General features: G+C 43.1%; 1 protein-coding gene across 5 annotated transcripts in view; it reads left to right on the forward strand.

Moving 5' to 3' along the window:
- The window catches only part of PRICKLE2 (prickle planar cell polarity protein 2), a 150502-nt gene extending 134571 nt beyond the window's left edge, over positions 1-15931 (forward strand). For 4 of the 5 annotated variants that reach the window (XM_039875753.1, XM_039875757.1, XM_039875754.1 and 1 more), the window contains one exon: positions 9838-15920. In XM_039875753.1, the coding sequence (XP_039731687.1) occupies positions 9838-10712 (875 nt within the window). In that variant the 3' untranslated portion in view covers positions 10713-15920. Of the gene's footprint in view, positions 1-9837 lie in introns of all 5 variants that reach the window. The other variant, XM_039875756.1, reaches the window with a different exon arrangement.
- Positions 15932-17868: the final 1937 nt, after the last annotated feature.

The raw sequence follows: 17868 nt of genomic DNA on the forward strand, positions 1-17868 counted from the left end.
TCTCGGGCCCAACCCTAGCTGGAGCAGATACAAACCTTCATTTTAAGAAGATCTTTGCCTCCTGTCCCTCAGATCTCTGACTGCCGGCACTCCTGCCGTATTCCTTTTTCGCTTTGTACTCACAATACTAAAAGCAGGTGGTAGAGGAAGAGTTCTGAAGTAGCCTCTGTGCAACCTTGAGCAAATTTCTCTAACTATTACTCACTTGAAATTTTGCATAAAATGCCTAGATTCAATATATATGACAACACAGAAAGAAGTGTTTTAAAGGTGACAAACAGGGGGTGAAGAACAATGAGAACATTGCCTCCGACCTCACTGCACCAGCACTGTTCTGAATACTCTGTACTAACCCACTTAATAGTCACCTTCACCCTAATGAGGTCAATTCTACAATGATTCCCATTTTACAGATGAGGGAGCCGAGGCACGGTGTAGTTCAGGGTCTTGCCTGAAGAGGCACAGTTAAAGGACAGAGCTGGAAGGTGAACTTCAGTCAGCGCTCTTCACTCCGCTGTGCTCTCAGATGCTTTAATAATCCTGCCTGCAAGCACAGGAGCAACACTCTCAAACCCAAGCTGCCTAGAAAAACCTCCCTCTGGCTCCTGTTCACCTCCCTGGCCTCATCCCTGCTTCTCTCCTCCTTGCTCAAGGTGCCCCATTCTTATTACCCTTCTGTCACTTAGAGCACATGGAGCTTTCTCTGGTACAAAATGTTCTCGTTTCCTCTGCCTAGAGTGCTCTCCCCACCACCCCCCGCACCTCACCCTGGCTTGACTGGCTCTTTCACATCCTTTAGGTCACACCCTAATTATCACCTGACAGAGGGTTCTTTGCCAACACTTCGTCAAGGTAGGGCTAGTCTTTTATTCTCTATCATAGCTTTGCGTTTCTTCCCTGCCTCGTGATCGCTATCCATAATAGCTGTATGTCCATGCTGATTTAGTAATACGTCTTCCCTGTACAATGTAATACCCATGTGAAGTGTTCCCTGAAAGGCCTTGTTCCCAGTTGTCTGCACAGTACCTGGCAATGGCAGGGCTGCGTCAGAAATCTTTGAAGAATTCAGCTTGTCTCCAGGTCCCGGCTGCCTGCTCTCTACCGCTGGAGAGCCATTTAGCTTCTGCCCTGTGTAGTCAAGTGTTTCCTGAGCAAATACTTCAGTGTGGGCTGCTTGTTGACTTGGGCTAATAGATTCTGGAAAGCGGCATGGGGTAGGTGTAAGCCCAGAACACATTCTGGCAATCTTCAGCTGGTTTAAATTTTTGCACATCCTTTCAATTAGCACTAGGCTTTGTGGCAACGCAGCCACAATCCCCCATGGAGCAAATGGTAGTTAAAATTGACCCCACGTGTTTCTAAAAATGTTGCTTCCTGGTTAGCCCCTTCACTACCTTTTACAAGACCCTGAACTACACGGTCCGTCTTTATTGGGGTAATTGTTTATCAGGAAGTTAGTGTAATGAGCAAGTCAGTGACTAGAAGGTCCAAACTGAGTTTCGATCTCGATCAGGCTCGTCCTTGTAACTGTACTGAGTCAATAAGAGAAGTGATTTTAATCCTATTGCAATGCTTGTCACTTCCTAACCATGATGGTTCAAAGGCAAGTCCCTAGAATGAAAAAAAAAAGCCTCTGTGATTGGGAAAAACAGAATCAGTCACGGCCTTCTTTGGAACCAGCTGGTTTCAGAGAAGTTGGTCTTCATTTTGGGCCAGGCTCATGGAGTGGTCAAGGATGGGAAATGGCCCTTCCGTGAGTAGGGGATGCAGGCCAAGCCTAGGGGAGGAGGAGGGGGATCTAAATCATGAGCACCCACATTCCTCTCCCCTCCTCCAGCCGCCCCCTCCCCCTCAGCAACTGCTGACTGAAGGAAATTGTTTCCTGCGTCTGTTCGCACCTTCCCTGGTACCACAGGAGCAGAGGGCAGACCTGTGACTGCAAACACTTATGACCTGCTGATCACTTGGGACCACTAGATAGGCTGATGACTAAAGAAGAAAGAAAAATGCACCAAGGGCTTAAGATTTCAAAAGCATCAAATGGAGGGCAGAAATAAGATAGAGAAGGCCTTAACCACAGAGAAGTCTGAAAACTCATTAAGAGAAGGACAGGCTATCAAGTGTGGGTTTGTTGAGGAGTTTAAGAGAAAACTGTGCAATCCCCTGATTTTAGAGACATACCATACCCAATATTGGAATACGGTCATCCTTCTCTAGAACGAAGGACCTCTGCCCTGTCTAGTGACGAGGTCAGGCAGATAGATGTTTGCTGTATGGGGTGGAGCGGGCTTAATCCGCGGCCCCTTCTGGAGTGTCAGGAGCAGAGTCCTCCTTAGGCTCCAAGGTTGGATCTGTTCGAGCAGTGGTTCTCAAACAGGGTGATTTTGCCTCCCAAGGGCATCTGACAGTGTCTGGAGGCATTTTGAGTTATCACAACTGCAGAGGAGTGTTAGTAGCATCTAGTGGGTAGGATGCTGCACATCCTGCAAAGCACAGGTCAGCCCCACAACAGAATTATCCCACCCAAGATGCCAAAAGTACTAAGATTCAGAAATCCTGAATTAGAATGTCTGAAGGTATGAAGATGTGGTGTCCTAGAGCAGAAGCACCTTTAGTTGCAAAGATCGTTTTCCTCAAAACTCTGTCATCGGAAACGGTGTTCCTCTGGTCCTAAGGACATCGCATCACCAGGGGTAGCTCTGTAAGTGCAGATTCAGAATCTGCAAATCTGGTTAGGATGCCATTGCCACTCGTCCACCTATCACATTTTGAAAAGCAAGGGATTTTAAGTGTGTTTATAATCTCCCCGTCCTTTCCTTCCCCCTGTCCCTCTCTTTCCATCCCCATTCCCTAGCTTCCCCTGTCATACTCTGTTCGAACCAATCCATACCCTGTCACCAAAGAACATGTGGTGGTATTTAAACTCCACTGCCCAGATGACAGCTTCTCTCCAGCTGTTGCCAATTTGAAATTCAGAGTGTTGATGAAATCAATTGACTTAGTTGGAAAAAGGATCCTAAGGGACCTGATCAAACTACCCACACACACTGAAATAAACTTGTACCTCAAAGACATTTTTTGCATGGCCTGAGACACTTAGACTGTGTAGAGCTCATGGCTTTGGGAATGCTGAAGCTTGATACAACTTCACAGACAGCACATTTGCATTCTAAACCATAAGGTGACTGTTTTAAGAAAGGGCTAGATAGTAATTATTTTAGGCTTTGCGGGTCATACAGTCTCTGTCAACTGTTCACTTCTGGCATTGTATAGGAAAACAGCCATAGATAGTATGCAAATGAATAGGTGTAGTTGTGTTCCAATAAAACTTTATTTACAAAAACAAGTAATGATCGGGGTTTGATCCATGCGCCATAGTTCGCAAATCCCTATTCTAAACATTTCAATCTCTTCATGTCTTTGCTTTAGCCAAAAAAAAAAAAAAAAAAAAAAAAGTCATATATGGAAAAGCTTAAAGCTTACTGAAAGGGAGCTGAATCATTAGCATGAGTTGTAAATAGAAAGGGCAATAAATAAGAAACAGAAAGATGTACCAAAAAGGCTGCTGTGACATTTAAATCTGCATTTTCTTCTCTCTGGACTTGGGTGCATACCTTCTGCTCTTAGAACAAATGGTTGGAGGGGTGGGGGTGAGGGAGACACAGCAAAGATTGCCTTTCTCTTCCATGAGACCCAGAGCATTTTTTTAATGGCATTGATTTTTCTCACTGGTTTCTATGAGACCTATTTGCAGTGAGGGGACACTGTTCAGACAGAAATGCTGGTGTTTCTCTACAGTGCCCTGGCTGCACCTTCATGTTGACAGTTTAACCACAGAGAATCCGGGTCTGAATTCAATAGTGACCTCTCCTTGTTGGGGCAAGGCCTGCAGGGCCTGAGGGAACCTGCAGCTCCTCTCCGTGTCTAGACATTTGTGTAGCTCTTGCCTATACTGACCCCTGGGATAAGGATAAATCAGATCGAGGCTTTAACTCCACAGTCACCATCTAGCACTTCTCACAAAGCCTGTATTATTTGGAGAGGGAAAAAAAAAAAAACCTCTCTGTTAATAAGACAGAGTTCCCTTGAGAGGAGAACGACCTGGCATCTGTGTCTCATGCCGTTAATGGGATGATCTTCTGCCAGGTTCCCCAGAATGTTTTGAGACACTGATAAGGCCAGTATTAAATGTGTGGTCAGACTGTAGGCTTCAGCTGGAGCTCTCTGGAGAACTAGGTTCACAGTCTCCACTGCGCCTACCACACCTCTGCTTCTGCATTCATACATGCGCGCTCTGACACACACACACACACACACACACACACACACACACACACCAAGGCTTGGGCAGTAAGACAAGAAAAGTACATTTATTTCAGGAGAGCAGAGTGGCATTTGGGAGCCCCATTGGTTGAATTATATTGATTTGCAGTGTTTTGACAAATGGAATAAAGAGTTAAATTTCATCTGGGTAGAGAAGTAATCTCCAGCTGCAGTTTAGAGGCCCATTTTAACAGCGGCCCATCGTCGCTAAACATGGCCATGTGTCTGGCCCCATGTGAGTCGTGTTTCTCAGATTCATTCATTCACGTGTTCATGCATTCATCAAGTATTTGCTTGCGTCATTGGCTGGGTATAAAATTCTTGGGGTGTGTTCTATTTCATTGGGGACTTTTAGGCCCTGCATACTTCTTCCAGCATACTGAATCCCAGGTGCTGAGATGGGAGCCTACCAAACAGGAGCCAATCCCTGCCCTCATGGAGTTTATAGACTAGCCAAGGAAATGGTGAGAAAATCAAAACTAAACAATTTTATTACAGTTGTATTGAGTCTTAAAAAGAAAGGTACATTTTTCTCATCTAATAGTCACTACAGCTTTCAAGCTTAGATACGATTATGCCCATTTTACTGGTGCATCTCAAGAGGTTCAAAAGTTGTCCCAAGTCACCCAGCCAGGAATTGGTTCTTCAGTTCTGCTCATCGTTATTTTGAGGAAAAGGAAGGGTTTATAAAGTTGGGGTGTGAGCTGTGATAGTATACAGATCCATCTTAGGACATAGAAGCTGCTAATTTAAACAGATCTCCAGAGCTATGATTAATAAAACAAAACATTTCTTTGCAGATCAAGGCGCTAATTATAAACCACGTGTTCTTCAACTTCAAAACTGGAGAAGCCCCAGATATGTATAATGAACCACCAGAGACAATGAGATTGACAGGTGTAACCGTGGTACTTTTTGTTTCTTGTGGTTAGCGTCCCACCATTTTAATCACAATCAGTTCTCTAAGTCTGGCATACGACAGGTCAGAGGGTGATTACTTTTTCCTAGCAAGGCGCAATGTGAGGATTCATTTACCTCAATTTCACAAATATTTACTAGGCATCAGTGGGGTGCCAGGCACTGTGAGTTCCAGGAAAGTGTAGTGAACAGGAAAACAAGATCCCTGTTCCCATAGGGCATCCATTCAGCTACAAACTTATACATAAATTGAAGAAAATAAGTCAGGGTTGGGAACTTAAAAAAGGATCAAGTGCTGCAGAGTGACTCATTAGTAGAGGAACTATTTTCTACTTTAGAAAGAGTGATCAGGGCAGGCATCACAGAAGAGGTGACATTTACATCAGGGCCTTAATGATTAGAAGTCAGCAAAACCGAGAGTTTTCCAAAGGGGGCTGGAATGCACGTGCTGGTGTGCTGGAGGAGGAGGATTAATGTACGTGAGTCTGAAGCAGGGTAAGTGAGGAACAGCATTGAGTTGGTCAATTTGAAGAGACCAGAGGGCCTTGACGTCTGCATAAGGACTCTGCATTTTGCCAATACTGAAGATAACCACAGAGGCACCCTGTTTAGAGGCCAGTATATAATCATTGCTCATCTATAGGCAACATTGGCCATTTTGTTCATGCCCTGTGAGCAAGAAGACCCCGAAGAAAAAATCTGAGATAATAAATGAGAACATTGACATTTCTCCTCTCTAGAGTGAGCAGATCTAGCCTTTCCAGTCCCACCCACATGTCTGCCAGGGAAAGAGCTTAGGTTTAGGTAAAACTGACGGTAGACCCTGGGCTTAAGCAACAGGGCCCTCCTGTACTTGCCAGAACACTTCTTTTTCGGGGGGAAGGCGGCAGAGTTAAGGGCATCCTGAGATTCCTAGGATGCAGAAGCACACAAGAGAGGGCAAAGTCACCTCTCAGTGGAACTAAAGCTGCCCTTCACTGATACATCCTCGGGGAAATGTGAATCTCTTCACACACAGGACGTCCTCAGAAATGCTTGACTTTGGGGCTTATAAAAGTCAGGTTCAGGAAAACAGCATGTCTGGGAATGTATACTATTTATTTGCTAGAGCCTAATTCGACTGCAGGCTGTGAGTAGAAAGCCGAGCATAGATCACTGAGCCTGCCCATATAGCTTTTGTTTTTACATGTAATTTTTGAAAATTTTTTCCCTCCTTACTAGAGTTAATCGGCTCACACCACTCATTCATCATCTCAGGTTGCTACCTCTCCTCTCCACCTTCAGAGTAGGGAGGTTCTGGAAGTGATTAGGTTGTTGTAAATCAGCTTTTATGATGTGAATGTCAGAGATAAGCAGCAAGGAATGCAGGAGTTGGAGGACTCAACTCGTCTAGCCCTGACAATTATCCTAGTAATGAAATAAAAAATAGTTATATGACTGGAAAGTATGATGTTTGTCAGAATAGTTTCTTCATAGGCATATCCTATGTTTAAGTTTGGCCCTTTCATGAGAACATTGCTTTATTTTTATACCATTTTATTGAGGTATATTTACATGAGGTAATGCAAACAAATGTGAAAGTACACCTCAGGGAACTTTTACATATGTATGTCCTTTTATAATCATCACCCAGATCTAGATATAGAACATTTCCATTGACTTAGGAGGTTCCCTTACACCCCCTCCCACTGTTCTGACCTCTGTCACCATAGCCTGTTCTTGAACTTCATATAAATGGCATCAAACAGCATGTAGTCTTTTATCTCTCCCAGCATTTTCTATGAGATTCATCCATTAGATCACAGTTTCTCAACTGTGGCATTATGATGCTTTGAACTGGATAGTTCTTTCTTGTGGGGACTGTCCTGTGCACTATAGGATATTTAGCAGCATCTCTCCGGCCTCTACCCACTAGGGGCTAGTAGCACCTCCCTTCCCCGTAATTTTTCCCCTGGAATTAAAAACCATTGCGTCAAATAAATAAACTACAATTTTTAAGAAACTTCTAATTGGAAATAATTTCAAACTTACTAAAAAGTTGTAAAAATAGAACAAATACAATGTACCTTTTACCTAGATTCACCTATCGTTAACATTTGTTTTATCATTTTCTTTCTTGTTCACACATAAACCCACACACAATTTATTTCTGAACCTTTCAAGAGTGGGATACACCCACCTAGGTCATTTGCCACCATGTACTTCTGAGTATATTTCCCAAGAGTGAGGATCTTCTCCAACACTATCATAATTATCAATTAACCACAGTAAATTTAGCACAATATGTTTATCAATTGCCCACATCCCAATTTTTGTCAGTTGATCAATTATTCTTTATAGCATTCATTTTCACTACAGAGAAGTTCCAGTCCAGGATCAGGTATTGTATATATTTGCCATGGTTCCTTAGTATCCTTCAGTCTAGAACATTCCCTCAGCCTTTCCTTGTCTTTTATGATACTGAAAATTTTTTTTAAGAATACAGTCTCTTTTCTTACAAACAGAACATTCCTCAGTTGGAGGTTTATCTAATCTTTCCTCCCGAATATATTCAGGATATGTATTTTTATCTGGAAGACTACTTAAGCGATAGCGTGTCCTTCTTAGAACATCCCATCAGGAGGCACATGATGTCCACTTGCACCTCATCAATGAGGTTAAGTTTGATCTCCACTGTACAGTTACTATGTTTTCTCTTAGAGCTAATAAGCAGTATATAGGGAAACATTTAACACCATGCAAATATTATGCTACCGCATCCAAGTTTACTCCTGAAATTTAGCATACTTTGACCCTTGCATGAGTAAGTTCTTACCTACACTGGCTAGAAAACGATGATCTTCCAAATCCAGCACTCCTTCTATATGCACTCTCTCTGCTCAGCATTCTACTGTTTATAAGGGCCCACTCATTTCCCCCATTTACTTATTGATATTTTTACCTATTATCAGTATGGACTCATGAATTCCTTTTTTCAATGGTTTATAAATCATGACTGTTTTAAATATTTTGAGGCACAAATTGCTCAGCTTTGGTTAGTGGGAGTCCCTTGAAGTTGGGCCCTGTGTTCTTCTGACAGATCCCCATCACTTTTTATTTTTTAACACTTTCTTACTTTTTGGCATAGCAAGATGTTCCAGGCTCATCTCTCACCTTCCCTTCTCCTGCTTTGGAATTGGCCACTTCTCCAGAGTCCTAGGTTACTTTTAATGGAGAAGGAAGAAAGTACCACAATTTATTTATCCTTTTTCCTGTTAATTGACATTTGAATTGTTTCTAGTTCTGCACTATTATAAAGAAAGCTTCTCGGAATACCCTCATACATTTTTTGGACCTATGAACTAATTTCTGTTGGGTATATAATCGCAAGTGGTGATGGAAAATGATAGAATCTCTACTCTGGCTATGTACCCAATAGAAATGAGTACATAACATCCACAAAAAGGACACAGATATTCAAAGCAGCTTTTTCATAATTCATCTGTGTATGTATATATTAAGCTTTAGTAGATATTGCTAAGTAGTTTTTCCAAGTGCTCATAACATTCGTTTTGTCAGGGGAGCAGAAGTTATTGGCCCCAGTAGGTAAGGAGAAGTCATCAGTGGCAGGGGTCATAATGGGCCATTGCAATCCAAAGACATGTCTGCGAGCAGAAATGGCAAAATTGCTGATCTTTTCAATACATAATGAGTGGAAAATGCTGGGATTTTGCCAGCTGGTCCATTCTTAAGTTTTAAGAGTGCTGCTTTAAGGTGGGTAAAATGGAAGTTACTGAAGTTAAGAATCTCGTACTACTTTCAGTGTTTTCATCTCGGTGATATCAGTGGCAACACTTAGGGAATGCAGGTCCATTGCTAGGGGCACTTGCTGTTAGAGAGCATTAGGGTCACTACTTTGTTTTAAAATATGTCTCACCACGGGAAGGAGGAATGTGCCCAGAGTCTCACTCACATCTTCTGACTGCCAGGGGCCCATTTAGAACCCTGGAACAGTCGTTTACTAAACAGTCTGCGGCGAGTAAGTGCCCCTCTCTATCTACCCAGGGACTCACTTAGTTTTCAAGACATTTGAGACAGGGCGAAAGGACAGTAAGCCCATCAGGAAACTGCCAGAGGCTAACAAGAAAGTGAACTGGTCCAGTATCATGGGGCTAGATTTTGGCTCAGCATTGCCAGGAAGTGCTCGGGCATGGCCTGGCCTCTAAAGCTTAGGTTCCTCATCCAGAATATCTGTCCTCCATAGCTTATAGTGCATCATTAGAATCCAAGAGGTAACTGAAGCACTTTTTAAAGTAAAATTCTAAACAGAGAAAACATACAGATACACAGTAGGCTCTTAGTAACTTCGATGAGCCTTTTTAGAAGTTAATAACCGGTAAAATGCATCTCTGTGGATGCATTTTAGCCCAGTGCCCCGGATAGGGGTGACACTGCTCCACTATAGAGTGGGGAGAGCCCTCCTACACACTGAGAGAACCTTTTTGCAGTGTCCACCTATGTAACTGTAAAGAGGATGGTTCAGATGACCAGCAGTGACCTCCATTGCAGCACATTTGTATTAACCTCCATGGTCTTCTCCTGTCTCCCCCACCCCAGGCCTCTCTGCGGACGGTGGCGCCAAGCGCCAGGAGCACCTCTCCCGGTTTTCCATGCCTGACCTCAGCAAGGACTCTGGAATGAATGTCTCGGAGAAGCTGAGCAACATGGGCACGCTTAACTCATCCATGCAGTTCCGGAGCGCAGAGTCCGTTCGCAGCCTGCTCTCCGCCCAGCAGTACCAGGAGATGGAGGGAAACCTCCACCAGCTCGGCAACCCCATCGGGTACAGAGACCTGCAGTCCCGTGGAAGGATGCATCAGAGCTTTGATTTTGACGGGGGGATGGCGGGCAGCAAGCTACCAGGGCCGGAGGGCGTGAGGATCCAGCCCATGAGCGAACGCACTCGGAGAAGAAGTACGTCCCGCGAGGACACCCGCCGCTTCCGACCTCACCGGTCCCGGCGTTCCCGACGCTCTCGCTCCGACAACGCCCTCCATCTGGTCAGCGAGCGCGAGGCCATCTCTCGGTTGAAAGAAAGACCCCCGCTACGAGCCAGGGAGGACTATGACCAATTCATGCGCCAGCGGAGCTTCCAGGAGAGCCTGGGCCAGGGGTCCCGGAGGGACCTGTATGGCCAGTGCCCGAGGACTGTGTCGGACCTGGCTTTGCAGAATGCCTTTGGGGAGCGATGGGGACCCTACTTCACCGAGTATGATTGGTGTTCCACCTGCTCCTCCTCCTCGGAGTCTGACAACGAGGGCTATTTCCTAGGAGAACCAATCCCCCAGCCAGCCCGCCTGCGATACGTCACGAGTGACGAGCTTCTGCACAAATACAGCTCTTACGGCCTCCCCAAGTCGTCCACGTTGGGCGGCAGGGGACAGTTGCACAGCAGGAAAAGACAAAAGAGCAAAAACTGTATAATTTCTTAATCGGGCTGGGGTCAGGGTATGGGGGAAGATGGGAGCTAAGAATGTAAATTCAGAAACTTGCACTGTTTTCAATTTTAAAGCGCTTTTGGGGGGTGGTTACTGGGAGAGAAGAAGGGAAATGCTGTCAGTTGATGAAGGCAAGATTACAGATTGACTCAATAGGTAGTCACAGTTCTTGGCATGTTGAATATTATTTGCACATTTCACTTTGGAAACTCTAGAGACTCTACGGAGGCCAGGGTTGGTCTCCAACCTCCTGTCAGTGTGTTGAGTTGTCACTCGCAAGATGGCACATTGTTTCCCCGCTCGCTTACGTCCTCTCTGGTTCTCTTATTTTAGGACCCTTTTTCCAGTAAGTAATTTGTTTATTAGCCAGGACCCAAGACTAAGTTATTTACATGACCATTGTAAATGCAATGTAAATGAGAGTTCTGATAAAATATTTTTGTATTTTGTAATATCAAAGGAATTTCTATATCGTAGGACTCAGTGAAAGACTTGCATGCACATCCAGCATTGTCTTCGAGTAGTATTCAGAGGTGGTCCAGGATCGCCTGCTTTTTTTTCTTTTTTCTATACAAATTTGTTACATGTCAGTGAGACCTTTTTCAAAGGAGTTTATTTAATCTGACTTTCTGTGGCAAAAGAAAAAAAGAAAAAAGAAAAAAAAAGAATTAACTATTATACCCAAAGCATTTTATGCTCTATTTCATCTTAAGGAGCCATCCTTAAGTCTACTCTCACCCTCAGTAGAATCTGTTCTCTACAAAGTGTTAGTAATTTTTTAAAATAGCAAACATACTTGCCAATTAGAGAAACCAATCAGTGTCAGTAAAGTTCTGTGAGAAACGCCATCCCTGCTGGGAACATTGAAGTTGCTTACTATTGATCTCTTCCTTGGGGAAAATAAAAGTGACTGTGAGTGGTGCTGTTGTGTGATGTCAGCATGACGTTGTTTTGAATGTGGCATTATTTTCTGGTGCTCATGTTTCCTGGATTGTATTATCCGCTTTCCTTTACCAAGGCAGACGGAACAGCTGCCTTAGCCTGACAACCGGTTGTCCTCAGTGCAAATGAACTTAAGCATTAGGAACTTAGGGACGGAAAGGCTCTGATGGGGCTCTGGGAGTGACAGTGTGTTCTAGTTTGTATGATATGCATGGAGAAGGAATAAGGCAATTGGAAAATACAAAGCAGGTCAAGGGTAAAAACTGAAAGAGAATAGGAAGGAAGGTCAGAGGGGGAGGAAGAGCTTCTGGAAATGAGGTAGGGGAGAGGTGACAGCCGCCTCAAATAGCCCCTCATTGCTTGTGGAAACAATTCAGTGTAACACACTCCATAACCAGAGTATCTGGGTTACCCAGAGAGGTTGAGCTGCTCAGGAGATTTCAGTGTGATGGTCTTGAAAAACAATTGTTGCTGAACGGAGGTTTTCCATCTTGAACTTTGGAGACCATTGGTCAGACAGAAAATGGGCTCAAAAGTTAGTTTGCTTAAAGAAGACATTTAACGGTTGTGTTGTTTATAGTAAAATAAAACTTCCTTCCTTGCTTCAGTTAAAAATGAAGCGCTTGCTTTTCCTTCCATTCTCCTCCTCCCCTTAATGGATTATGGCAGTTGAAATAATCCATCGCAGGACCCACCTTTAGTGAGATGTACTGTCGATGTAGTACACAGTGTATCTCAGTGGCCATTTGCCATGGTGAGGTGAACGTGGTCTCTTTTCAGTATAGTAGTTAATATTTTCTAGTATTTTTTTATGGAGAGAATGTGAAAAGTGGCTTTTCAGACACCATGCCAAATGGGTCTGGGGAAAGGAAGGCTGTAAAGGATGTGGAAATAGCACTCCATTCAGGATGTATTAAAATAATTTGCTTTTCAGGTATTAATATGACATTTGTCATTGTCACTGATTTTTTAAAAAAGCAATGCAAATGTTGGTTGTGGCTGTTTTCCGCATGCTATCTTCATATCTAAATGCTTCATTAATTATCCAAGCCTCCAGAGAATTAACTCTATTACGTTTGTATAGTAAGTTTGTAAACTGCTTGGCAAACCGATTTTAAGAAATAATGTGCAACACCACATGACTAAAGTGGCAGATTTCTGGTAGAAATTGGGCAAGTCCAATTTAGGGTTTTGAGTTCCTCGTTCGATGAGAATAAAAAGGCATTTTGGAAAAAGAAAAAAGAGAAACTAGTAGATCACTTAACCTAGCACAAACTGAAAATAATGTAGGTCCTCTGTAGCCTGGAACCCAAGGAAAGAAATTCTCCTGGTAAATATCGCTTTCTAACTCTGTCCTTTCTTGCATTTCTCAGATGAGGCTTTAACCACCATGAGCAGAAAGAAGAAGGTGGCCTAGAAACTGACACATAACTAGTACCCAAAGGGATTGGAGGAATGAGCAATTTCAGATCTAGTTGCCCAGGGAGCATCTAGCAGCGAAATTGGTCAGAGCTTGAGATGTAATGAGATATAAGCCTCAGGGTCAAACTCTCTACAAGCAAGATCACCTCCATCTGTTCCACCGCTGCAGATGTCTTCTCCCCACCCCACATGCAGCCAGGTGCCTTACAGAGAATGCCAGTGGAGGTCGGCTACATCCTAACAATGGTCATGGAGCCTCCAGGTGAAAGCCCCAGAGAGAGCAGGGTGTCATAGTTTTGGGCGTTCTACCTGTTAGTGATAACACATAACATCCCAGAATCCCATCCCTCAAAATTCGATGCATTCTTTTCTGAGGCAAGAACTTAGAGTCTTTCATTGATTCCTCCATTATAACCATGAGCTCTTGTTGGCCAAGCTTTGACTGTAAGGGGGTTCTGCGCTCACCTCTTCTTAGATCACCATTTCACCTTCAATAGACTGTTTTTATAAAAGTGATCTTTTTTGTTTCCTTTCTGCTCTAATGCCTTAGAGTTTTGTTTGTTTGTTTTTTACCTCTCCTCATATCAGTCTTCTTGTCTTTTGGTTAACACCACAGATTTAGAGTTCAGTTCATGTCCTATTGCTGCTTCATTCAGTGGCAACAGAACTGGCTCTTTCCCAAGAAGTAGAAGTCATTGACAGTTTCCTGAATGGCCCTGCCAATACATACCACCCTTGATACTGTGAACAGATTTCTTAGCAGGCTGGTGGCATTGAGCATGGCATTCAGGTACCCTTCCTTCTGTCATATAGTTCTGGGATCTCTACCAAGTGTGAAGGTGAATGAGGTGAGGGAAACCAGAACTGTGCTTCTTGGTTTTGCATGTGTTCAAAGGGAGAGAATTCCTACTGTTGGTTGTTTGACACTTTCTTTCCACATTCACCTTCTGTCCTCTAGTCCTTTTTTTCCACCCTCAGTCAGCCCAGTGATCAAACAATTTTGTATTTCTAAAATGGGACCTGGAGGCAGCTCTCCTCCTTTTTCCCATTCTGTAGAGTGCTTCTGCACTGCAACAAGATTATATTTTCTTCTCCCCCTGCGGCAGCTTTCTGCTTTTTGGGTACCACTAGCCATTGTTGAGTTCGGGTGGGGCCAACGATGGCATAGCATGTGCTCTGCCATGCTGAAACAACCTAGGCAGATATAACCATTGTTTCACTGTATAATTCCTAGAGAACACTGATACAGCCTGAAAAATCTTGCAACACTCCAACCAGCCAGAACTGGTGGATCAGAACCGATCTTACTTGTCTGATAACAAGTCTTATTTGTGAACTGATTATTATATCTCTTTCCACCCTGGACTCTTTTGCCATTGGCCGAAAATAGTACACCAGCCATTTAGGAAGTTCCATTCATCAGTATTTGTGAGATTCCAATTTCTGTGCCCCCAGATTATGGATGCTAACAGGCGCTGACTTCTTCAGGCTAAGCGAAGACAAATCTCTTTGGCCTCCTTCTCCCTTTTCATGTTCTTTGCCAGTTATTGCAGGCAGCCTCTGTTCATCCTTTTGCAGAGGTCATAGAAGAGTCTTATGCTTCATCTAATCCCACCTTCTAACAAGAAATAACACATATTTAAATTCCAAAGAAAACTGCTCTTTGTGTATCTCTGTCTAACAAAAACCAGATGCTAACACCTAAGAAGGAGAATCTGTCTGTGACAAAGGAAAGTGGAAGATGGAACCAACTATCTGAATATTTCATGCCAGAAGAGTTGCTATTAGCAACTGTTTTTAGCACCTTCAGGGCTTTGAAATGGGCTCTGTGGACAGCATCCTAGGTACAGGACTCAACCAAGCCTCCTTTACTGATTTTTAAGGCAGTTTCAGGTTGCCGCCTTTTGAGGTATATTTCTTTAAGTACAAGAGAAGTAAAATGAAGAGAGTTTTACTTTGCTTCCAGTGGTCGGTCTCTCTGGGACCTCAGCAGACACCAAAGCTTGTATGTCTGACCACTTGGAAGCAGTCGCCAAGGTTAGGATCAGGAAAGGATTTGATTCTTTTTCCATTTTCTCATTATAGTAGCCCAGTCAACACAAGACTCATAAAACATGACTCACTGTTGAGAGCTATACTATTTTATAAGCTTACTTCCTGCTGACAAAACTAGCTTTCCTCAAGAAGAATAAAAAGGAGGTGGGGGGAAGCCATGTAGTGTTAGGAAAATATTTCTGTGATTCAGACCTGATGAATCTGTAGGATAGGAAAAAAAAAAAATTGTTCTATCCTGAGAATTTTCTGAGACATCTCTTCACCCTACTGGGCATTTGACCATTGATGTTCAATAGGTCACCGACCAAGCTTTTCTAAATTTTTCAGAGTGAGTTACTCATCAGCCAGTTCTGTTCTCAATCCTTTCTGGTTGAGTTCCATATTTTCTCATAAAGCATTTTGGTTCTATCATGGACCCTGACTTAATACTCTCAAGGCCCATGAGTCCTCCATTTTCCTTAGCAAATTAGGATTTTGGCACTTTTCCCTCTCCTAAACACATTCTTTCCTGTACAGGATTGCTTTGCCCATCCCCTGCTTTAAATCCAAGTACATAAACAAAACCTCAGAGGGCGTGAGATGGTGAGGCAGGCCGGAGTCTGTGTTGTGTGTCGAGTGTCGAGCTGTTTGTTAAGAAGGTCTGCAACAGGCCTTTGGTGTGGGCTCTGCCAGAGACTGTTGTGAACACTTTGCTTGAGATCTGTGCCCTGTAAAATGGATATGATGTTTTACTGATGTCTGTAATACATTTGTAAACTTCCAATAAAATTTGAATAAAAGAAATGTTGACATTCTTCTCAGTCTTCCCTTGCTCTCCCGATTTTTGAAAATCTTTGCCTTTGAGCATCGCAACAGAGGACAGAGAGACTGCACACATCGGGGGATGAGGTTTTCTATGAAAGATGAACCTAATTATTGAAATCAGCATTTCTCAACCACGACATTATCGACTTTGGAGCCTGTTCATTCTTTGTGGTGGAGGATTGTCCTGTGCTTTGTAGGATGTTTAATAACGTCTCTGACCTCGACCCACTAGATTTCAGTGGCACCTCTACCCCTGAGTTGTGGCAACCAAAAATGTCTCCATACATCACACCCATGAAGACAGCTGCTATAAAAAATAAATATAATAATAATAAAATAGCCCAGAAATTAACAAGTATGGGCAAGGATGTGAAGAAATGAGAACCCTTGTGCACTTTTGGTGGGAATGTAAAATGGTGCAGCCTCTGTGGAGAACAGTATAGCAGTTCCTCAAAAAATTAAAATAGAATTACCTTATGATCCAGCAATTATACTTCTGGGTATATACCCAAATAATCGAGAGCAAGGCCTCAAAAAGATGTTCATACACTCATGTTCATAGCAGTATTATTCGCAATAGCTAAAAAGGTGGAAGCAACCCAAATGTTCGTTGGTGGATGAATGAGTAAACCAAACGTGGTCTGTACATACAATGGAATATTATTATTCAGCCTTTAAAAGGAAAATTTGACACATGTTGCAACACGAATGATACCTTGAGGACATTATGCTAAATGAAATAAGCCAGTCACAAAAAGACAAATCCGTATAATTCCACTTATATGAGGTACCCAGAGTAGCCAGAATCATAGGATAGCTACAATGGTAATTGTCAGGCTGAGGGGAGAGCAGAATAGGGAGTTGTCTAATGGATAAAGAGTTTCCGTTTTTCAAGATAAACATTCTGGAAATTGGTTGTACAACAATGTGAATGTACTTAACACTATTGAACTGTACACTTAAAAATGGTATATTTTGTTGTCTTTATTTTACCACAATTTAAAAATACCTCCACCCATAGCTGAATGTCTCCTGGTAACAGAAATCATCCCTGATTGAGAAGTACCAGTTGAAATGCTTAGCCTTCTTACCATCTCTGTTCCTTGAGGAGTCTTGAAACCGACTTCTATCCAGGCCAGACAGTTAATTTTCAGTTATTAGCTGGAATTAAAACCAGCATCTGACCCTAAAACATTTGTATTTGCTTGTAAGCAAATAATAAGTGGGTTGTCTAGAAAGTTATATCCACAGCTATGTTCTGGTTAGGATGGCATTAGTATTGTCTGGGAGCCAGGACCAAAGTAGCATGTAGATTTTCCATTGTCTAAGCCACAACATTTAAGAGTTGCTGGATACTGCAGTATCATTTATTCATTCACACAACAAATATTTATTTGGAGTCTGCTCTAGGTACTTGGAATACAGCAATGCACAAAACAAAACTTCCAACCCTAAAGGAGTTTACAAACTTGACTTTCCACTAGGTAAGAAATCTGGACCAGCAAATACTCCCTTCTACCCTAATCATGGGGACTTGGGAGTTGGAAACAAGTTATTTCACTCTATGGCCTTCTTAGAGCCTTGGGATGAAGACTTGTGTTGTGCTGGAAATGGCTATTACCATGCCTGTTCTGCCCACAGACTCTCGTGGAGAGCGTGGCCATCAGGCAGCCACGGTTTTACTATTTGACCTCCCTTTACCTCCTCCTCAGCCAAAGTGATTGGCGTCAAGTGTAGCACCTGGCCAGCAGCCTGTAAGTGACCTAACACAACATGATACACTGGACCAATCAGATTCACTCTCTCAAGATTATAAACTAAGGAATTCCGAGAGAATGAGGCAGTCGGCAGTGGAAGCTGAAACTAAGGATGTATGGGGTGAACAGCTGGGAGGTAGAGTTAGGCCCACAAGCATCCTGGTAAGATG

This window comes from Pteropus medius, unplaced genomic scaffold (assembly GCF_902729225.1).
Source record: "Pteropus medius unplaced genomic scaffold, Ma_sr-lr_union100, whole genome shotgun sequence".
Lineage (NCBI taxonomy): Eukaryota > Metazoa > Chordata > Mammalia > Chiroptera > Pteropodidae > Pteropus > Pteropus medius.